Here is a 22,500-nt window from a genome sequence, read left to right on the forward strand (position 1 = left end):
GTTGAAGTCCCCCACGAGAACAAGGGCACACAATTGTGAGACTACTGCCAACCACTTGTAGAATGATTCATCTGTCTCTTCAACCTGTTTGGATGGTCTATAACAGACTCCCAGCACAAGATCTGCCTTGTTGGCCTTCCCTCTCATCCTTACCCACAAGCACTCCACCTTGTCATCACACTCCTGTAGCTCTGTACAATCCAAACACTCCCTAACATAGAGAGCCACCCCACCACCTCTCCTTCCTTGCCCATCCCTTCTGAAGAGCTTGTAGCCATCCATTGCAGCACTCCAGTCATGGGAGTCGTCCCACCATGTTTCCGTGATGGGAACTAAGTCATATCTATCCTGCTGCACGATGGCTTCCAGCTCCTCCTGTTTATTGCCCATGCTGCGTGCATCGGCATAGATGCACTTGAGCTGGGCTATCGATTCCACCCCCAACACTGGCATGCTGCCCCCAGGCTCCTCTCTGGTGAGCCGAGTTTTATCCCATTCCCCCTTCAAACCTAGTTTAAAGCCCTCTCTATGAGCCCCGCCATCTCATGAGCAACAATCCTTTTCTCCCTTTGAGATAGCTGGACTCCATCTGTCTCCAGCAAGCCTGGTGCCATGTAAACCTCCCCATGATCAAAAACCCCAAAATTCCACCGATGGCACCAGCCTCTGAGCCACGTATTAATCGGGTGTGTTTTCCTGTTCCTTTCAGTATATTTCCCTGCCACTGAAGGGATTGTCCTTGGTGGACATCATCTCCATGCCCACCCTACAGAGATGGCTTGACCCACCAGGAAATGATGGGTCCCAACGAGGTGAATCCAGCACCCCTGGAGTTGGAGTACAGGGACTAATCCCAGTGATTGTGCAGATAACGGGGAGGATACATGGGGACCAAGGAAGGATGCGCACAGGATGATGTAGACACCTTTCCACCCATGCAAGCTCAGAGGAGACTGGAATGAGGACCCTTCTCCCACTGCATGGTGGGCAGATGGGGGTTTTATAAGCTTCAGCTCCGTGCTGGCCAAGTCTCTGAGCTCCTGCCAGTGGAGTTCCAAGGTTGGTTTAATCAGGCAAATGTATCTAGTAACTCTGGGGATCCCCTCGGTTTCCCTCAGAAGCCCAGGGCATTTGAAACAGCACCTCCACAGCAGCAGCTGGGTTGCATGTCAGTCTAGTAGTGTCTGAGACACACAAAAAAAGGAGAAATTAGGAAACTCTCTTCTTCCCAGTGACGTTGAAAGGATATTGCGTATTTGTATTGCACAGCATGGGAACTTCAGGGCTGAGGCTGTAGAGAAAACTGCAGGGAGCTGTTTTTGCCCCGGAGATGCTGGAAACCTGCTGGGAGATGGTGTGTCCCACTGGGGACAGTTGTGACATACCCCTAGCCACCCAAAAACAGGCGCCCACAAACATGGTGCAAAACACCATGATGAAGCAGCCACTTTGGGGGTCCTTTTTGGGGTGGGGGGACGAAGGCACCAGGTGCTGCTGCATGGTTTGCAAGCCCATGTGCGTGCACCCAACGTGGCAATACCCATCCTGCCTGTCCCATCCTCTTGCTCTCTCCTCCCCGAGAAGAGGCTGTGTCATGCACTGGGGGATGTGTCACACGGAGGAAACCAGCCTCAGCTTCCCCCTTCCCCTGAGGCTTGGTCCTGGGGAGCTCAGAACTGCCCGCAGATGAGCATGGTGAGAAGAAGCTGGCTGGCCAAGGCTGCAGGTACCCTGCTCTTGCTGGGGTGGCTGGCAGGTAGGTGGCCGGGCAGGCTGTTTGGGGGGCAATTTGGAAAGTCACGTGGGAGGTGGGGCAGCATGGGATGACGTGGGTTGGATTTTAAGCGGTCCCCTTGGGAAATCTCCAGAGAGAGAATAAGTCAAAGCCAAAATTGTGAGTTTCTGGAGTGATTTCTACGGAGTCCAACTGTCTGAAAACACAGGATGGGCTTTCTGGAGGGTGTAAAGGTCCATCTCTGCTGTGGCAGGTTGCAGACAACCCTTGCCCAATGACTTGTTTTGCCGAGAGAGACATAAGCTTGCAGCTCCCACAGAGGGAATCACATCCTTGCACTGATCCATGAGCATGGGGTTGGTCCCTCTTGGGGTCCAGGCGTGGTGTGGCTGTCCCTGGCTGGGCAGGAAAGGACAAGGCATCACCCAAAAGTCCCTTTTGCTCCTCGCTGGTGATGTCTGACCTCCTTTGTGCTGAGGTCTGCAGGAAATTCTCCCTACCTTCTGCAAGCTTTCCCAAGGTTGCATCTCCAAACTCAAAGAGATGTCCTCTGCAAGGTGTCCTCTTCTAGACCAGCAGACCATCTCAGACCAACCCCTTCTGCTGTCCCACACAGGTGCTGGTGGGATGAATCCAGTGACCTGCAGCTCCCCAGGTGAGTACAGACAAAAGGGGTATTTGGAGAAACCCTCCAGGTCCTTGTTGTAATGTTGCTTATGTCCTTTGGATTGTGTCTCCTGATCCTGGGGTGTCCAAAAAGTCAGCTTTGATCCTGGGACTGGTGTTTCGTTTCAAGGTGGAAGGCAAACCAAAAGGAGGAAAAAGAAATCCACCATATGTATGGTTTTTTGGTAGGGTGCAGTATGAAACATATCAGTTTGGCTAGGGCGGATTTTGGCAGAGGAAGCTGCAATTTTTAATTTTATGATGGAGTGGGAAATATTGGTTTGAAATTAAAGAAAATGAAAACATTCCTCTTTGGAAATACCAGAGTGAAGCCCTTTGTTGTCCCAGAATTTAGATATTTCGTCTGAGTCTTTTCTGAAATACTCAGCTTGGATGGAAAAAATCATTTTGGTCACTAGAAACAGTATTTTTCGGTATATTTACCCTCCTGTTTTTCTCCCACTGTGTTTACCTGTATCAGTGCCAGCTCCTGAAATGAGCAGAGCTTTTGCTTTCCTATAGTCAAAGTATTCTGAGTCATCAGATGACTGAAAAGCAGGCTCTTCCAAACTCTTCACCTTTTTTTCCTTTTGCTATTTCCACCAAAAAGCAGCTACAAGGTCAACACTGCGGTTGGAGAGCTGAAAATCCGTTGCACACCAGTGCTCATCTCCACATCATCACACCACTACCGCATCTCTTTACTCTTCCAGGTGATTTTCCCCCACCAGCACTCTTCCCAAACTTCTCCTCAGCTCAGGAAGGTGACTTGATTCTTGCCCGGTGCCTCGTTTTTTCCCATGTCCCCGTCACCCACATCTTCTTCTGCAAGGATGGGGTGGAGCTGGCAAACCACCTGGTGGGAAAAGGCGAGTTCACCTCCACGCTCGCCATCCAGCTCTCTGCAAAGACCAGCGGCACCTACTCCTGCGGGTACCAGCGCCGGAGCAGACTCGGACAGGTCATGCTTTCAAGGTTGAGTATCCCGTGGCTCCTGACCACTGGAGGTGAGTGGAGAAGGGCATGGGAAGGTTGATCCTGCCCCATATCAGGGACAGCCCTTGAGAAACCCCAGAAGTGATTGCCCCTGCTTGCATGGACTCAAGGTCCCTGCAGTGCCAACTCAGCTGGGTCTTGACCAGCAAGACCAGTCCACTGCAGAGATGGTCCCAGTTAACCCCAGGTCCCTGCAGTGCCAACACAGTTGGGTCTTGACCAGCAAGACCCGTTCAGTGAAGGCATGCTCGCAGTTAACCCCACCAGAGTGTCCTGGTTTTGGCTGGGATAGAGTTAATTTTCTTCCTAATAGTTGGTATAGTGTTATGTTTTGGATTTACGATCAGAGTAATCTTGATAACACACTGATGTTTCAGTTGTTGCTAAGCAGTGTTTATACCAAGTCAAGGATTTTCCAGCTTCTCATGCCCAGCCAGCAAGAAGGCTGGAGGGCCACAAGAAGTTGGGAGGGGACACAGCCAAGGCAGCTGACCCAAACTGGCCAAAATTATATTCCATACCATATGACATCATGCCTACTACATAAACTGGGGGGACTTGGCCTGGGGCGGGGGGGATCACTGCTCGGGAACTAACTGGGCATCGGTCGGCAACTGGTGAGCAATTGCACTGTGCATCACTTGTTTTGTATATTCTAATTCTATTATCATTATTGTTGTTGTTAGTATTTTCCCTTCCTTTTCTGTCCTATTAAACTGTCTTTAACTCAGCCCATGAATTTTACTTTTTTTTTCCTTCCGATTCTCTCCCCCATCCCACTGTCGAGCAGGGCAGGGAGCGAGCGAGCAGCTGTGTGGTGTTTAGCTGCCTGCCAGGTTAAACCACGACAGTCCTTTTTGGCACCGAGCGTGGGGTACAAAGGGTTGAGATAGCAACAGATGTGACCACAGCATGTTAAAACGAATTTGTTATAAGCATTCATTATATTAGTTTAATAGTTGCTGGTCACAATGTTGATTTATTTCCTCACAGAGTTGTTGCACTCTTTCTCCGCATTGTGCTATGTAACATCTCGCTTGCTGTGTATGTTCCCTGTTGTGCTGTTTATCACCTCTGGGGGCTGGGTCAAGGTTATCATTTTGCTGTACTTTGTAATACTGGCTTATGGTATGATAAAATTACTGGTCATGAAACTAATCTGGTACCTGTACTCAGCATTGCTGTCATCTCCATACTTCAGGAGCCATCTATCGGAAACTATTAATAATTACACCTTTTACCTTCTCGGTAAAGAACGCCACCCAAAAGCACCACTGCTTGGCCATGCTTTGACAACCTCCACAGCATGGGGAGGAAGGGACAGATTTGGGCTGACCCTTTCTCCACGTATCTGTTGCCTAGGTGGGAAGGATGATCCGAGGAACGGCAGCGTTGCTACCAGCCCGGAGCTGCCATTTGGAGGTAAGCGTCCCTGGTTTACTGGATGGAGTTCGGCCAAACATCCTGGTTTCCAAGCTCTAAGGTGCCACCAATGATGCTACCAACTTCAGCTTGGCCAGACCCTGCAAATGGAAATTCCTAATTTTTCCTTCCCGGGGCAGCATAGACCTTTACCACAAAGCAGATGAGATACTTGCTGCAGTTCACCTTCCCACCACTCACACAGATGGGTGCTTGGAGCAAACCAGCTGAGAAAGGGACCAATATTCCCAATCATCTCCCAAGACCTGGAGGTCCCTGGATTGACTGTATTCCAAGACCTGGAGGTCCCTGGGTTCAGTACAAGCAGCCGTGAGCTCTCCTTGCAGGGAAAGGAAAGTGAATATGAGGCTTCATAAGGAAGAGCGTGGCCAGGAGATTAAGGGGAGCTTCTATGTCAGTGCTCTGCAGAGCCCTTCCCACTGACACTAAGGTGGCTCTGCAGGTTTCCTAACATGACCAAAAATGAACCATGCAGCCCAGGACGTGGTGGGGATGGTCTGGGTCTTGGCTTTAACGCCCCTTGGCCCTGTGGGACCCAGTGCTCCTCCTTACCACCATCTGCTTGCTTTCTCCCAGGGCTGGGAGTCTCGGTCAGCCTGGCTTTTGCAGTCCTCTCCCTCCTCGCACTGGCTTTGGGCATCCATCTTCTCCTCCAGACCGGTAAGAGAACCACTGGCCCCATTGCGTGGTGCCCGTTAACCATGCTGCTGATTGGGGATTCACGGGTGCACGTGCTAAAATCAAGCAAGATTAGGAAGCACTAAGTGGGCTTTGGGCCATCCAGGGGACCTTTGGAAGCCCCCACCAAGGCCTGGAGCTGTGTGCATGACATGGAGGCTCCTCTCTGCAGAGGTGGTCCAACAACACCTATTGATCCATCACTATGTCTTGCCTGCAGGAAAGCGAGTCCAGCTGGCCAGGCTGAAGAGCTTCATGCCCCAGTAGAAGACCTCAGCATTTCACAAGTGCTGCGAAGAAAGAGATGTCCAGGAGCCCTCACAGTTCGAGGACCTGTTGGCAGACCAGAGAAATGCTCCAAAGTGCTGGGGGGTCCGTGGCAAGGACCACAGTGAATTGTCAGCTCCCCATGGCCATGGCAGGGGGGAATTGGACCAAGATGGTGTCCCTTGACTCAATGCCACCTGCACTGCATCTCCAGCCACTGAAAGCTCTCCAGCACCCTGGGGACCCAACTTCTTCATCTGCAGCCTCAGAGATACACCCCTCGGCTAAAACACGCTGCCCAAGCCAGTTGCAGAAGACTTTGCTCCAGCTGTGAACATCATGGTGGCTCTTGGGCATAAGTTAATTAAAAGGTCCACTAATTAAAAAGGTGTTTTGTCCCTGATTGTTGGCCCTTTGCATTGGTCTCTGAAGGTCTCATAGATGCTTAATCCTCCACTAAATGGAGGTAGGAGCCTGAGTCTCGTGCAAGCCTTGGCTGTAGACCTCATCTCACAGGGCTGGAGCCCATCAAGATGTTGCCCAAAGGCACGTCCAGCACCAGAACCTGAGGCTAGCAGCTCCCAAATATGAGGATAAATCTGGCAGGTCTTCCCATCAGGAAGGTCCACCAAAGGTCCCATCTGATCCACCAGACATCAAGAAGGGCAAAGGGAAAGGGGACAGTTTGTGTTTGGTCTTGTGTCACCCACCCCCTGCCTGGAGGGAGGGAGGCAGAGGGGGTGTTAGGTCATTGGAGAGGGGTGATGGAGACATCTCCACATGGCTTTGCCCTGTCCCACCTCTCAGCTGCACCTAACCCTTCAGCCAGCAACCAAAAAGGCTTCAATTTGCATTTCAAGGCTCCCTTATATCCTTCTTCGCCACATAACCCAGCAGACCTCATCCTGCCCTCATCACTGCCTCAGCTAAAGTACAGCCCCAGTGACCCCCCCCATCCACTTCTGCTACCCCACCACATTGCTTTTTTATTGCTGGTTTGACTGCTGCTGCCACTTCCAGCCACAAAGCAGAACAAATTAAAAAAAAAAAGCCCCAAGTGAAATCTGTTCACTCGCGGTGAAACGTGACACAGCTCACAGGTAACCACCAACCTCTCATCAGATAATAAGGCACATGAAGAAGCCCAGAGCTGTTTTCTCCTCCTTCACTGCATAGGAAGGAAAGCAGAACAAAATAAAAGAGATTTTTTTTGGCCCAGAAGAGATCTGCCCCACTAATTCCAGTGCTTGGCTAGAGGTGGTCCAGCTACACCAGGTTTTATCTCCAAAACTGTACCCCTCTAGATGGAGGGACAGAGAGGCAGATGGATGGAAGGCGCAGAGATAAGTTGCATTAGGAGAGAGATGACTCATAGACTGGCACGATCACCATAGGAACATAGGGAATGGAAATGGAGGGATAGATACAGGGTCTGATAGATGTAGGGTTAGGTTAGATGTTTTGAACCCAACCTCCAGGTAGAAAATGGAGTCCAAGGGGCTGGAGAAGAGGATGGCCAACAGGAAGGTGTCTGCCCCCTACACTAGGACCCCCCAGGTGGATACCAGCTGGACAAACATCAAAACTAAACCCAAGCTATAATTCAAATCAGAAAGAGCACCTTCAGGAGAGCAGGTTTGCACCAGGCATTGCATCCAAGCAAGCTCCCAACCCCCAGGTGCAGCACAACCCACCCACAGGACCTTCAAACCATGCTCCCCTTCCTTACCGCTCAACAGGGAGTCCTCCAAGCTGATAAAAAGGGGGATTAGGATATAAAAGAAGCATCTTCCATCCTACCCGGGCTTTTTCCTCTCCTATCTTAGGACAATACAGCACGAGTTTAGATGCACAATTGCTTTGCTCAACCATTTATTGAAGGCAGCAGATTCTGCCTGGTGTTTACTGCAACACGGACAAGGTTTGTCCATCCCTCCAGCCGATGCTGCCCAAGGCTAATGGGTGGTGCCACCTTTGGATTCAGAGGAGGAACTATCTTGATTCTCCACAATTACTTTGATGACTGACTTTGCAGCATTGGACATGGTGGCCGTGACCCTCACGTGGCCAGCAAAGACCATGGCAGCCTCCTGGCACGCACCCAGCTTGACTCGGTGGAACGCAGTGTCTTTGCCGGTGCTGGTGGGTTGACTGCTATACATCCTGGTGTAGATGTTCTCCAAGTTGCCACGGTGGGCTTTGTGGAAGGAGATCTCCATGGCAAGCTCCATGTAGAAAATATTGTAGTCAAAGGGGTTGGAGAAGAGGATGGCCAAGGTGAAGGTGTCCACCTCGTACACCAGGAGTCCCACGCAACCCCGGAAATAGATCACGGAGTTGGTGAATTCGCAACTCTCCATGACACCCGGTGGGATCCTGGGGCTGGGTGGCATGGAGCTATAGCCGCTGTAGCAGTAGCTCCTGGAAGGTGAGCACAGGAGAGGAGGAAAAGGGATGGGGAGACCACTTGGGCTTACAAGGGAGATGGTCCAACCACTGGGAGATGGTCCGACCACTAGGAGGTGGTCCAACTTGGACCTTCTGCCTGAATCCTGCAGGCATCCCCTCTGGCAAGGGGTCTTCCACCCCCTGCCCCCTCCTCGTGGCATTACCTGGGGTTGTACAAAGTGACATCCTCGGTTTTGTTGGTGATCTGGATCTCCACACTCCGCTTAAAGGATTTCCACATGAACTTCCCGCTCATCTCCGCAGCTCCGGGCAGGTCTCCAGCTGGAAGGTTTTGGAGCAGAAAAATCAAGCTGCTGTCGAGAAAAACAACTTTCTGATAATGACTGTTCAAAGTCCTTGGCTTTGATGATCCTTATGGGTCCAAAGTCCTTGCCTGGGCAGGGCACACTTGTGTCAGGATTACAATGTGACAGTGCTGGATCCAAGGGAAAGGCATTTTTGGGGTATCCAGTGCTGCTCTTCCGATCACAGGAGGAAAACTCCAAGGGATGAGGACACACGTGTGTGGACATTGACAAATACTTGGGCAGGAGGTGAATATTAATGCAAATATTTATTTTCTGCCAGCTGGGCACCTTATCTCTGCCGCATCTCCTGGCACAGGCAATAAATGCCTCAAGGTGCTGGGAGATAAATCCTCTTGCGGATGATGGGGTGGTGGGGAGCATCAGGAGGAGGGTAGGACTCTCTTCATGGCAGTTCTTCCTCATGGTCAGCCTTGCCAGGGCCCTTCACACGTTCCAAAGGAGATATAGGGCCATCAGTCTTACTTCGGTCCCTGGGAAAGTTACAGAACGAATCCTCCTGGGGGCTATCACAAGTCAAATGAAGCACATGACTGGGAAAAGCCAGCACAGATTCACCACAGGCAAATCATGCTTGACAAACCTGATCGCCCTCTACAACAAAGTAAACTGCTCGGTTGATGTGGGACGAGTGGTGGACATTGTCTACCTGGATTTCTCCAAGGTTTTCAATATGGTTTCCCACAGCCTCCTCCTAGAGAAACTGATGCATTACGGTCTAGACAAGCAGTCGGTGCGGTGGGTGGGGAACTGGCTGACAGGTTGCACCCAGAGGGTGGTAATGAATAGCTCCTTCTCAAACTGGCAACCTGGCACAAGTGGGGTCCCCCAGGGATCAATATTGGGCCCAACGCTGTTTAATATCTTCATAAGTGATCTCGATGATGGGATCAAGTGTACCCTGACGGAAGTTTGCCGATGATATCAAACTGAGCAGGGAAGCGGACACTTCGGAAGGGAGAGCCACCCTGCAGGAAGAGCTGGACAGGATGGAACGGTGGGCTAACAAGAATCTTATGAAGTTCAACAAAGACAAATATAAGGTCTTACACCTGGGAAAACATAATCCAGGAGTGCAGCACAGGCTGGGAGCAGCTCTGTGGAAAGGGACCTGGGGGGGTCCTGCTGGACAACAAGCTCAGTGTGCTGCTGCGGCAAAGCAAGCCAACAGGATGCTGGGTTGCAACAACGAGGGCATCACCAGCAGAGATAAAGAAGTCATTATCCCACTCTACTCAGCGCTCGTCAGGCCACACCTGGAATACTGTGTTCAGTTTTGGTCCCCGCAATACAAAAAAAGGCTGGAGAAGGTCCAGAGATGGGTCACAAAGATGATCAAAGGACTGGGAAGTTTGCCATCTGAGGAAAGGCTGAGAACTGGGTTTGTTGAGCCTTGAGAAAAGAGGGCTCAGGGGAGACCTTATCACCATGTTGCAGTATTGAAATGGTGCTTACAAAGAAGATTTTACAAGGAGACACATGGAAAAGATGAGGGATAATGGGTACAAGTTATTCCTGGGGAGATTCCGATTGGACTCAAGAGGAAAACTTTTCACAATGAGAACAATCAGCCACTGGAATAATCTCCCCAGGAAAGCGGTGGATTCCCCAACATTGGACACTTTTAAGATTGAGTTGGACAGGGTGCTGGGCCATCTTTGCTAGACCGTGCTTTTGCCAACAAAGGTTGGACCAGATGATCCTTGAGATCCCTTCCAACCTGATATTCTACGATTCTATGATCCCTGGGGAATTTGAGGGGGGCAGGCAGGTGACAAAACCTCCCCAGCTGGAAAGCTCAGGCATCTCCAGGTGCCTCCATGATGCTGCAAGAGCTTTCTCCACCCCTTAGCTAGAGCCAGGGCAGGTGGGTGCACAAGCTTGAGGACTGGTTTTGAGGTCCAAGCTTGGAGACCCCTAGTGCATGGACAAAACCTCACATTCCCTCTCTCCAACCCAAGAAATAAGTCCATTAAGTCCTAGTTGACTTTCACACCTGTTTTGGGTTTGTGTGGCAGGGTTTTTGGTAGCAGGGGAGGGGCGGCTCCTGTGAGAAGCTGCTAGAAGCTTCCCCGGCTCCAAGTTGGACTCACCTTTGGCCAAGGCTGAGCTCATCAGCAATGGCGGTAGTGCCTCTGGGATAACATATTTAAGAAGGGGAAACCTGCAGCGGGGGAGGAGATTGGAATGTGAGAGGAACCCCTATGCAGATACCGAGGTCAGTGAAGGAGGAGGGGGAGGAGGTGCGTCAGAGGAGGGGATGCCCCTGCAGCCCATGGTGAGACGGCAGGCTGTGCCCCCCCAGCCCATGGAGGTGAGCGGGGGAGCAGATGCCCACCTGCAGTCCATGGAGGAGCCCACACCGGAGCAGGGGGATGCCCCCAAAGATGGCCGTGACTCCATTGGAAAGCCCGCGCTAGAGCAGTCTGTGCCTGAAGGACTGCAGCCCCCGGAAAGGACCCACGCTGGAGCAGTTTGTGAAGGACTGCAGCCCGTGGAAAGGACTAACGTTGGAGAAGTTCATGAAGGACTGTCTTCCAAGGGAGGGACCTCATGCCGGAGCAGGGGAAGAGTCCTCCCCCTGAGGAGGAAGGAGCGGCAGAGACAATGTGTGATGAACTGACCCCATCCCCCTGCGCTGCTAGGGGGGAGGAGGTGGAGAATTCAGGAGTGAAGCTGTACCCGGGAAGAAGGGAGGGGAAGGGGTTTTAAGATTTGGTTTTATTTCTCAGTATCCTTGTTTTGATTTGAGTGGTAGTACATTAAATTGATTTTGTTTCTTCCCCAAGTTGAGCCTGTCTTTTCCCCGTGACCATAAGTGGTGAGTGCCTCCCTGTCCTTGTCTCAACCCACCAGCTTTTCTTTATATTTTCTCCTCATCCCACAGCGGCCGTGAGGGGAGGAGTGAGCAAGCAGCTTCGTGGTGTTTTGTTACTAGCTGGGTTTAAACCATGACAACCCCAAAAGCCATCTAACCCCCAACCATCCCTACAGTACCCACAGATGACCAGAGCCCGTAGTGGTATTTATTTGCACAAGAGCAAAGCCACCTCTCCTGCAGACAGCGTACAGCCTTTAAAAATCCCATTAACAAATCCTCCCTGGTGGGCTGATGTACAACAATAGGAATCAATAGGTCTATCATTGCAAAAAAGAAGTCTTGAAATGCCGCACGTTTCGCGGTAGCCCGGCCACAACGAATCCACACCCACTGGTCCCACTGGCTTCACATCAGGAAAAGCCCCCTTGGAAAATCGGCCCCGCAGGAGGGGATGGCAAAGAAAACCTGAGCCATTCTGAGAAGCTCTGAGTGGCCGGCCAAGCCGCGGGAGCTGCCAAAGAAACGCACCCATTTCTGGTGCGTCTGCAGGGCGCCGAAGTCGCTGTCGCTCCTGCAGTCCTTCAAGAAGGTGGTCAGCTGGCAGAACTGGTCAAAGCACTTGCTGTCATCCACCATGACCCCGTGGCCCGCCAGGTACTTGATGCATGCCTCCACCTCCGCCCACATCGGTGGTACCCGTAGCTGCATCCACTGGAAACGGAAAAGCTCCCCAAACGGCCCCATCCGGGCATCCAGGTAGTCGAGGAACGCCACGTAGAGGGTCTGGACATGGTGGCAGAAGGTGTCGCACTCACCGACCCTCCCAGCCGCCCGCTGCTCCGCCAGCAGCTCCTTCACCCGCAGCGACATGAAGCCGTGGGCTTTGCGCTCCAGGAGGGTGCGGCGGACGGAGGAGAGGACGCCCAGCACCTCGCAGGGCGAGTTGTCCTCCCTCGCCAAGGTCCTGAGGTGCATGTCGAAGACGGCCACCTGCGAAGCCATGTGCTGCAGGTAGATCTCGCTGAAGTCATCCTCAAAAAAGGTCCGGATGGCAAAGGGGGGGTGGCTGAGGGAGAGGAAGAAGGACTTCAAGGCTGGGAAGACTTGCAGCAAGCGGGTGATGGCCGGCAGCAGGAGCAACCAGGGCATCCTGGTGTGGTGGAGCAGCCGCCGGTACTCCCTCTTGGCAAACTCCAGAAAGTCCTTGAGCGGTTCGGCGCAGACGGCGTAGACGGAGATGTAGGCGTAAATCTTCCAGACGAGGGACTGCAGGTCTACCTCCAGGCTGTCCGCCCCGTGCTGGATGCAGTTGCTGAGGAGGTGCGCAGGGCAGTCGGTGGCAACGAAGACCCCTTCCAGCAGCTCCCGCAAGCCGGAGACCTCCGCCGGACCCTGGGTACAGCACCCCAGCCCTCCCAGCATGGCGTTAGGGCTCTCACCTACAACGGCCACGCACCGCTGCCGCAGCCCGTGATTCTCCAAGGCCTCCCACACCAGCGCAGCGGCACCAGGGGACAGTTCAGCCGGTGGGGGTTCCACACCGATCACCCTGCTCTGCATGCCACCCCGCTTCCAGTCAAAATAGCGGATCTGGATGGGGAAGGGGGTCCCCGCCTCGCCCGCACCCAGGGCCACCCCACAATAGGGGACACCATCGAGCGGGTCCATCCCACGGTCCAACGCAAAGGGGGCCAGGGCCTCATCCAGCCTCACCTCCGTCTTGAGTTGCAAGCCCAAGACGTCTAAGACGGGGTCAGGCGTTTTGGGCAAGCCGGCCAGGGGCTCACAGCAGTCCTTGAGCATGGCAGCAGGGAAGCCCAAAGGGGTTTCGGCGGCGGCGGTGGTGGCGGCGGCGGCGGCGGCATCGAAGGGCTGGCAGTCGGCAGGGAGGAAGCAGCCCGGCAGCTTGGCCACCGAGGCATCCAGCACGTTCCTCTTGTGTTTCATGGACTGCACGTGGGCCTCCAGGTCGAGAGAGCCCTTGTTGGCCACAGAGACGTAGGTGCCCTCCTGGCAGACCAAGCATTCGGCCTCCCATCTCTCCCGACCCACGCGGAAGCAGGGGTACTTTGCCTGGAGCTCGTCGGTGAATTTGCATTTCCGTTTCGGCATGGTACAGGGCAGATGGGGCTCGGCCTGTGGGGGAAAACAGAGGGGAGGGGAAATTTGAACGATTTTTATGCCGTGCCAAAGATGCCGATCTCCCATAGGAGCTCCTCTCCTGTCTTCTACTTGTTGCCCAGGTGGGGATTCTCGGATGCCCAGCAGCACCGCAAACGCACCCCAGATCCTGAAAAATCCCGAACATAAGAAGCTGTCCTGCAAGAGCCGTCCCTGAACAGACACGGGGTGCGGGAAGCTGGGGTGAAATAGGGAGCGCAGCACAGTGTTTGCAATATTCCCCCTGAAATAGGGAGCATGGCTCAGAGCTCATAACATTGCCTCCCAAATGAGGAGCAAGGCTCAGTGGTCATGATATTCCCACGAAAACGGGGAGCACAGCTCAGTGGTCATGATATTCCCCCCAAAATGGGCAGCACAGCTCAGTGGTCATGATATCCCCCCAAAATGGGGATCACGGTTCAGAGCTCACAATATTCCCCCCGAAATGGGCAGCATGGTTCAGAGCTTGCAATATTCTTCCCAAAATGGGGAGCACAGCGACATTCCCCTCAAAACGGAGCACGGCTCAGCGCTCAGGATAAAAGAAGAAAAGAGGGGGGGAAAGAATGAAAATAGTGGGAAAAGAAGGAAAGAAGGGGGGAAAGGAAGAAGAAAGGGGGGAAAGACGGAAGGAAGGAAGGGGGAAGAAGGAAGGAATGGGGGAAGAAAGAGGGAATGGGGGAAGAAAGAGGGAATGGGGGAAGAAGGAAGGAATGGGGGGGAAGAAGGAAGGAATGGGGGGGAGAAGGAAGGAATGGGGGGAGAAGGAAGGAATGGGGGAGGAAGGAATGGAGGAAAGAAAGAAAATGGGGGAAAAGAAATAAAATGGGGGAAAGACGGAAGGAAGGGGAAAAGAAGGGGGAAAAGAGAAAATGAGGGAAAAGGAGGAGGAGGAAAAGAAAGAAAATAGGGGGCAAGACGGAAGGAAGGGGAAAAGAAGGGGGAAAAGAGAAAATGGGGGAAAAGGAGGAGGAGGAAAAGAAAGAAAATAGGGGCAAAGACAGAAGGAAGGGGGGAAAGACGGAAAATCCGGGGGAAAAAGAAGGGAAGGAGGGAAAGAGAGGAGCAAAGAGGAACGGGAGCGAGGGCGGAGGAAGCCGCGGCGCTGCCGCCCCCGTCCCCACGCACCTCTGGGGGCCGCCGGCGGTGGCGGGGTGAGGCCCCGTCCCCCGTTCCCGTTCCCGTTCCCCGTTCCCGTTCCCGTTCCCGTTCCCGTTCCCGTTCCCCGGCAGCCCGGGTGCTGGCGGTGCGGCTGGGCCCGGCCTGGGCCCGGCTCCGCCATTGGCCCGCCGCGCTGTCACTCCCGCCCCCCCTCCCGCTGCCAGAGGGCGAGCGGGGAGGGCGGTGCTCCAAAGGGGCGGGGCGTTCCCCCCCCCTCCCCTTCACCCAAGCCTCGCTGCGGTTGGCCCGCTGCGCTGTCACTCTCGCCCTCCCCGCCGCAGGGGAGGGGGTTCCCCCGGCTCCAGCTTGGCGGTGGGGCGGGGTCTCATCATGATTGACAGCGCGTTCGCCCAACGGAGCGCTACGAAGGGGGTTCCCTCGCTGCCCCCCCCCTCCCCTCACTGTACGGCGGCTGAAAGGGGCCATGGGGGGGGTGCGGGGGGGGGGGCACAAAGGGGGGGGGGCGAAGTGGGGTGCACAGGGATGGGGGTGCAATGAGGGGGGTGCATGGGGGGGGATGCAATGGAAAAGGGGGGTGCAAAAGTGGGGGGGGGGTGCAAAAGTGGGGGGGTGCAAAAGTGGGGGGGGTTTATGGGGTGCAGAGTTTGGGGGGGGTGCGATGGGGTGCACAGAGCTGGAGCGCGCAGTTTGGGGGGGGGCACGGTGGGGAGGGGGGGTGTGCAACGGAAAGGGGGGGGGCAATGGGGAGGGTGCCCCCGCACGGGGGGTGGGGGGCATTTTGGGGGGGTGCACGGGGGGGGGTGAGGAGTTTGGGGGGTGTCAAGGCTTGCCCCCCCCCCCCCCCCCAGTGTTAACCCTTTCCCCTCCGCCACCGGCTCCGGGCAGCGGAGGGTTAAAGCCGGTCCCGGCGCTGAGTGACGGCGGCGACGGCCATGGGGGGGGGGGGGGGGGGGGGCGAGGACAAGGGGAGGAGGTTGGGGGGGGGGGGACACACCGGGTTGGGGGGGGGGCGGTGGGGCCGGGCCCGGCCGCTCCGGCCCTTTGTGTCGGCGAGAGGGGAGCGGCGGGGCTGCAGCGCCGGGACCCCAGGTCCGGGGGGGGGGGCAAGGTTGGGGGGGGGGGCAGGCACATATTGGAAGGGTTGGCGTGGGGGGGGGGGGGTGTTTGCGTGGTCCTGGGGGGGTTGCATGGCCGAGGGAGGGTGCTTTGTATTGTCCTGGGGGGGGTGAATGGCCGGGGGGGGGGGTCTTTGCATGGTCCTGGGGGGGGTGAATGGCCGGGGGGGGTCTTTGCATGGTCCTGGGGGGGTTGAATGGCCGGGGGGGGGTCTTTGCATGGTCCTGGGGGGGGGTGAATGGCCGGGGGGGGGGGGTCTTTGCATGGTCCTGGGGGGGTTGAATGGCCGGGGGGGGTCTTTGCATGGTCCTGGGGGGGGTTGAATGGCCGGGGGGGGTCTTTGCGTGGTCCTGGGGGGGGGGGGTCTTTGCATGGTCCTGGGGGGGGGGTGCATGGCCGGTGGGGGGGTTCCTTTGCATAGTCCTGGGGGGGTTGCATGGCGGGGGGGGGGGGGGTCGTTGCATGGCTGGGGGGGGGCTTGCAAAGCTCCCGGGGCTTTTGCAAAGATATAAGGCGGGGGGGGATCATTGCATGGGGGGGTTGCAAGTTGGGAGAAGCTTGGAGGGGGGTATTGCAAGGTTCGGGGGGGGGGGGGCGGGTTTGTAAGGCTGGGGGGGGGCTTGCAAGGCTCCGGAGCTTCTGCAAAGAGGAAAAGGGGGGGGGCTTTGCACGATTCTGGGGGTGATTGCAAGGCTGGGGGGGTGGGATGGAGCGGCGGGGGGGGGTTGCAAGGTCGCCGGAGCTTTTGCAAGGCTGGAGGGAGGGGGCTTTGCAAGATTGGGGGGGGGGCACATTGCAAGGGCCTGGGGGCTTTGTAAACTGGGTGATGGCAGGGAGGGGGGGGTGTTGCATGGGGGGGGGTGCAAAGCTGGGGGTCTTTGCGAGCTTCTCAGAGCTTTGCCGGGGGAGGGGGGGGCACGTTGCATGGTCCTGGGGGCTTGGAAAGGCCCGGAGTTGGGGGGAGGCATGTGGGAAGAGCTGGGGGCTTTGCAAGGGCCTGGGCGGGGGGGGGAAGGGGTGTTTGCAAGGTGTGGGGGGGGGGCATATTACATGATGGTGGGGGCAGTTTGCAAAGCTGGCGGGGGGGGAGCACATTGCAAGGGGGGGCTTTGCAAGCTGGGGGATGGGATATTGCATGGTCTGGGGGGGATAGGCTGGGGGGGGGCACGTGGCATTGCAAAGATTTGCAGGACTTTTGCAAGGCTGGAGTCAATTGGGGGGGGGGGTGACATGTTGCAGTACCCAGGGGCTTTGCAAAAGCCTGGGGGCTTTGAAAGCTGGGGGGGGGAAATATTGCATGGTCCTGGGGGGGGTGAAATATTGCATGGTCCTGGGGGGGGGTATTTGCAAAGCTGGGGGGGCTGGGTGAGGGTCTTTGCAAGCTTTGCACAGCTCTTGCAAGGGTAGGGGTTGGGGGGGGGGGTCACATTGCAGGGGTCCTGGGGGGCTCTGCAAGGCTAGGGGGTGGGGGGGCACATTGTATAGTTCTTGGGGGGGGGGTACAAAGCTGGCAGACCGAGGGGGGGGGGGGTCTTTGCAAAGCCATGTCCTGCTCTCCCCCCCCCCCCCGCCTGCAGAGCCCACCCCACCGGCTGCTTTGCAAGGCCCCCCCCCCCCTCCACATCACACCCCCCCCCCCCCCAGGAGAGTTGTGGGGGACACACACACCAACAACGGAGCCCGGCAGCATGGAGACCCCGACGACGCGACCTCGCTGGCGGCTGCAACCGGAGGGGGGCCGCCGGCGTCCCCCGGCCCCTCGCCCCCCCTCCGCCGTGCCCGGAGGAGGACACGGAGGGGTCCCCGATGTCGTTGGAGCGGGTGACCGAGAGACGTCGCTGGCCCCGGGGGGAGTGGGCGCGACGGTTGGTACCGGCGCTGCACGGCGGCGGTGCCGGCACGGAGATGCGCCGCTTGCGTTTTCGGCAATTCCGGTACCAGGAGGCATCGGGCCCGCGGGACGTTTGCCGGCGGTTGCGGGAGCTGTCGCAGGGTTGGTTACGGCCGGAGGTGCGGAGTAAGGAGCAGATCATGGAGTTGCTGGTGCTGGAGCAATTCCTCAGCATCCTTCCCGAGGAAATCCAGAGCTGGGTCTGGGTGCGACATCCCGAATCCTGCGCCCAAGCCGTCGCCTTGGCCGAGAGCTTCCAGTTGGGACAGGGAGATCCCGATGGGATTTGGGAGCAGCAGGTGAGAGCAGCGGCCGGATCCTGCCCCGGGTGGGGGTTTGCGAGGAGCTTCTACCCTCCTGTTCCCCAAAACGGGGTACAACCCCCCCGCTCCAGCGGTGCTTCCGAGCTCATTCCCACGGGACGCCCCCAAAATTGACCCTGGAAAGGCAGGAGGAGGGATGGGGGTCCTCGGCACCCAACTCCCCTCTGCAGCCCTTCGGGTGCCTCTTTTTCCCTTGGGTCCCACAGGTGACGGTGCGCGTGAAGGTGGAGGAGGTGGCCCCGGGGGACGCAGAGGACCCTGAAGTGTTGGGGGACCCACCGAGCCCCCCGTCGGTGTCACCCCAGTTCCCCTCTGGGGACGACTGGCGGAGGAGGTGGCCCGGGGCAAGGTCAAGTTTGTCCCCGAGGAAGAGGAGCGGCGCCTGCAGGAAGCAGGTAATGGGTTCGAGGAAAAAGACCCTTCACCCCCCTCCAAAAAAAAAAAAAAAAAGGGGGTGAAGAAGCTGCTGTAGGAGCCAGGGGAGCTCGGAGGGCGGTAGGGTTGTCTCCTGCGATGGGCTTGGTCCGGTCTGGTCCTCCCCACAAATGTCCCCATGGTGTCATTGTTCTTTTTTGGGGTGGTTTTGTTGCTCTCGAGGGAGGACGCGTGAGAGCGAAGGAGGGGAAAGGGTCAAAAATGAGGTCCTGGTGCTGGGAAAACTCTTGGGGCACTGAGGAAAGAGAAGGACGTGACCCCAAGAAGAATCCAGACAGACTTTCACAGCGGTGCCACCGCCTGTGATCTTGAGCCCTCTTGCGGTGTGAGAAGAAAGGTCTTGGGCTCAAAAGCCAAACTGAAGCGAGAAAGAAGGCCTGGGAGACGTATCTGAGATGTCCACACCAGTGTGGGAAGCTGGAAGACAGCCGTCTCCTGAGTTGTGGAGAAGTTGGAGGAGGATGGAGATCTTGGAGTGAAGCTCATGAGCATCCGTAGAGAGCTCTTGTTCTCCCCGTTTGTCCTCTGGAAACTATGAGCCCCAAATCTTGTTCCCTTCCTCCAGCATCAGCTTCTCCTTCACGGCGACGCTGGAAACACTGCTTTGAGGAGTTGTGGTGTTTTGGGGATGATGGTTGGAGCATGGTGGCCTTCTCTCAGTCGTCCTGCAGCCGTCCTTGCCCCTCGGACCGGCTGGGCTCCTCTGCTGAGGTGGCTTCAACTTCATCCCTCTCCTGGCATGGCCTGATGGCCATCCGTGGATGGATTTGGGGTTTCGCTCAACGGTGGGAGCTGGACCATCTCTGCCGTTGCTGGAGGAGATCGAGGGTGGTGGGGTCAGAGGAGAAGGGTGGTGTCCTCCATTGAGAACCAACTCATGAAGCATCTTCTCCTTCCCCCTCCCCAGCAGGTCCCACCGTGGCGAGCAGAGACCCGGAGGCGTCCATTTTGCAACGGCAAGACCCCCCGCACCCAGCCAGCACCCTTCAGGGTGTCCCGACAGCCAGGACCGCTGCCCAGAGGGGGACCCACCGGCGACAGATCCCACGGGATCCCACCACCTTCCCACAGCCCCTCACCCAAGGTCCGCCCAGACCGGCAGAGGACACCAGGAGCCCGGAGAAGCCCTGGGCGAAGCGGGAGCCATCGGTGCAGGGGAAGGACCGTCCATACCCCTGCGGCGAGTGCGGCAAGAGCTTCGGCCGGTTGACCCACCTGAAGACCCACCAGCGAACCCACACGGGAGTGAAGCCCTACGCCTGCGGGGCTTGCGGCAAGAGCTTCGGCCACCTCTCCACCCTCACCACCCACCAACGGCTTCACACGGGCGAGCGTCCCTACGCCTGCGGCTCCTGCGGCAAGACCTTCACCAACCCGTCGGACCTCAACAAGCACCAACGGTCGCACACGGGCGAGCGACCCTACCCTTGCGCCGCCTGCGGCAAGCGCTTCAGCCAGCAGTCCAACCTCACCATGCACCAACGGAGCCACACCGAGGAGCGACCGTACCCCTGCGGCGCCTGCGGCAAGAGCTTCAAGTACTTAGCGGACCTGACGGTGCACGAGCGCTCGCACACGGGCGAGAGACCCTTCCCCTGTCCCCACTGCGGAAAGAGCTTCAGCAACAAGTCCTCCCTCGCCCGGCACACGCGCATCCACGCCCGGGTGGCCGCCAGGGACAAGTGATGGGGTTTGGCGGTGGGGAGGATGAGGAAGGTGACGCCGCTTCATCCCGGTGGAGGAGGTGGTGATGGGGTGACCACCGTGGGGGACGGTTGAGGTTGGGTGGGTGGGGTGGACCTGGCGGATGCCCCGGATGGCCGGTGCTGGTTTCCTTGCCGGCCGGTGCCATACGGCTGCTGCGGATGGACTGGTTTGCCCGGAGGAGATGCAACATGGATGGGGGGGGGATGATGAGCTGATGCTTGATGTCCCCCACAAGCCCAGCGACTCCAAGACTTGGCTCCCTGATCCCAGAGATGCGACACAGATAGGGGTGAAGTTGAGCGGATGACCGATGTCCCCCACGAGCCTGGTGGCTCCAGGACACTGCGTCCCAGAGATGTAACACAGCTGGGGGTGAAGACAAGTTGATGATGGATGACCCCCCCCATGAGCCTGGTGGCTCCATGATACGGCTCCCTGGGCCCAGAGGAGATGCAATGAGGACGGTGGGATGAGGAGCTGGTGACTGATGTCCTCCACAAGCCTGGTGGCTCCAGGATGTATCTCCCTGGTCCTGGAGGAGATGCAACATAGTCAAGGGTGAAGATGACCTGATGATTGATGTCCTCCATGAACCTGGTGGCTCCAGGACATGTCTCCCTGGTCCTGGAGAAGATGCGACGTGGCTGGGGATGAAGACCAGCTGATGACTGATGTCCCGTGTGAGCCTGGTGACTCCAGGACAGCGTCCCAAAGGAGATGTAACACAGACGGGCGATGAAGACGAACTGATGATTGACGTCCCCCATGAGCTTGGTGCCTCCCTGGTCCCCTCACCCATCTCCTCAGGGCACTTCCATCTCCCCTCCACCCTAACCCCACCACCGGGGACGCCCCGTTCTTCCCTTTCAATTGCAACTCACCTTTCCCCCACCCTCCGCCCCCTTTTTGGTATTTATTCATCGCAGCCAGCGCCATCCCCTCCCCACCGTCCCCCTCCCTCAAGCCCCGCGCACACCGGGCCTTAAATTTCGAGAGGACCGACCTACCTCACCAGCCGCTTGCCTGGTTGCCCAGGGCTCAAAAATGGGTGCCGGGGTGGCTTGGGCAAACCTTCGCCGTTCTGCTTCCCTCCTCCGGGCCGGTTTCGCGCACACACGCACCCCAATTTTTTGCCCCCCCTTTTGCTGTAACGATGGTTTTAGCCACCTCTCTGCGCTGCTTTGTGGGTTTTTTATTGCGGCGTGCAAGCGCGTTTGATATGGGAGGTTGCAAGCGAAATGCATCCCGGGGCTGTCGAGCAGCTTGGCACGCGTGGTGCAGCGCGGCGACGCAGCGCCGAGCCATGGGGCGTTGCGCTTGCAGAGGAGCCTGGGGAAGACGGCGCTGCGGCGGTGGGACCTCGCAGTGCTGCTTGCAGCTGTGCCCTGCGGGCGTCGTGTGTTGCGCTCGTGGCGATGCAAGGCGGTTCGTGCGGCGCGGCGCATTTGCAGCGTGCCGCCATGCAACGTGGCTTTTGCCACGCGCAGCGAAGGTTGCGCTGCATCTGCAACGGGGGCGCTGCAGCCACAGTGGTGCCTCCAGTGCGGCGGCGCGCTTGCGGCGCGCACAGCCTTGCACTGCATTTTGTTACCCACGGCCCAGTGCATGGTGCTTGCGCTGCAGCGTTGCATGTGCGCTGCAGCGTAGCACGTGCACTGCAGCGTTGCATTTGCATGGCAGTGCAGCGCTTGCGCTGCAGCGTTGCATTGGCATTGCAGCGCCAGGCTTGCGCTGCAGCATTGCATTTGCATTGCAGTGCTGCACATGTTGCAGTGCAGCGTGTTGCGTCGCAGTGCAGTGCTTGCAATCCCCAAGATTTGGGGAGACCCCCCCCCAACCCTCTAGGGGACCATCCCCCGCCCCCCCAGGCCATCTGGGGTCTCCCCAAATCTTTGCCCCTCCCAGCCCCCTGGACACCCCCCCCCCAAGCTTTTTTGGGGACCCCCCCAGCCCGCATTCCAGGACCCCCCAACCCCTCTGTACCCCCCCCCAGCTCTTCTGGACTCCCCCAGCTCTCAGCTCCCCCCCCCAGACCCCCGGGACCCCCCAAAGTCCTCCTGGCTGCCCCCCGCCCGTCGGTGCCCGGTGGGCGGAGCGGCCACCCTAGCCGAGCATCGATTGGTCGGCTCCGCTGTCGCTCCTGCCTTGGCGGGAAGGGGGGGGGGGGAGGTGAGGAGGGGGTTAACCCCTTGGGCGCCGAGGGGGGCGGCTTTGGTCCACCATCACCCCCGAGATGGTGCCACCTCCATGAGCATCCTCCAAGGACACAACCTCCACCATCATCCCAAGATGGTGTCCCCTCCATGAGCGTCCTCCAAGGACACAACCTCCACCATCATCCCGAGATGGTGCCGCCTCCGTCC

At 57.3% G+C, this 22,500-nt stretch overlaps 3 protein-coding genes across 12 annotated transcripts; 2 read left to right on the forward strand and 1 right to left on the reverse strand.

Annotated features, from left to right (window-relative positions):
* Positions 1-1,476: 1,476 nt before the first annotated feature.
* Positions 1,477-6,188, forward strand: LOC128135789 (uncharacterized). 10 transcript variants are annotated; one of them, XM_052774871.1, is made up of 6 exons: positions 1,477-1,756; positions 2,214-2,390; positions 3,115-3,270; positions 4,760-4,819; positions 5,417-5,500; positions 5,739-6,188. In XM_052774871.1, exons 1-6 carry the CDS (start codon positions 1,687-1,689, stop codon positions 5,783-5,785), a joined length of 594 nt encoding a protein of 197 aa, XP_052630831.1. In that variant the 5' UTR covers positions 1,477-1,686; the 3' UTR covers positions 5,786-6,188. The 10 variants fall into 10 exon arrangements, with proteins under 10 accessions (XP_052630831.1, XP_052630832.1, XP_052630826.1 ...); XM_052774862.1 differs by having other exon boundaries at positions 1,481-1,756; positions 3,115-3,408; XM_052774870.1 differs by having other exon boundaries at positions 1,485-1,756; positions 2,352-2,390; positions 3,115-3,408.
* Positions 6,189-11,563: 5,375 nt separating this feature from the next.
* Positions 11,564-15,130, reverse strand: LOC128135770 (uncharacterized). Its single transcript, XM_052774833.1, has 2 exons — positions 14,672-15,130; positions 11,564-13,516 (listed from the first exon to the last, which is right to left on the reverse strand). The coding sequence occupies exons 1-2, from the start codon at positions 15,128-15,130 to the stop codon at positions 11,786-11,788; spliced, it is 2,190 nt and encodes a 729-aa protein (XP_052630793.1). The 3' UTR covers positions 11,564-11,785.
* Positions 15,131-17,436: 2,306 nt separating this feature from the next.
* LOC128135771 (zinc finger protein 696-like) lies at positions 17,437-21,027 on the forward strand. Its single transcript, XM_052774834.1, has 4 exons — positions 17,437-17,971; positions 18,202-18,390; positions 19,091-19,202; positions 19,341-21,027. The coding sequence occupies exons 1-4, from the start codon at positions 17,588-17,590 to the stop codon at positions 20,114-20,116; spliced, it is 1,461 nt and encodes a 486-aa protein (XP_052630794.1). The 5' UTR covers positions 17,437-17,587; the 3' UTR covers positions 20,117-21,027.
* The last annotated feature ends 1,473 nt before the right edge of the window (positions 21,028-22,500 follow it).

The sequence above is a fragment of the Harpia harpyja genome, chromosome 24, assembly GCF_026419915.1.
Source record: "Harpia harpyja isolate bHarHar1 chromosome 24, bHarHar1 primary haplotype, whole genome shotgun sequence".
In the NCBI taxonomy this organism is placed as follows: Eukaryota; Metazoa; Chordata; class Aves; order Accipitriformes; family Accipitridae; genus Harpia; species Harpia harpyja.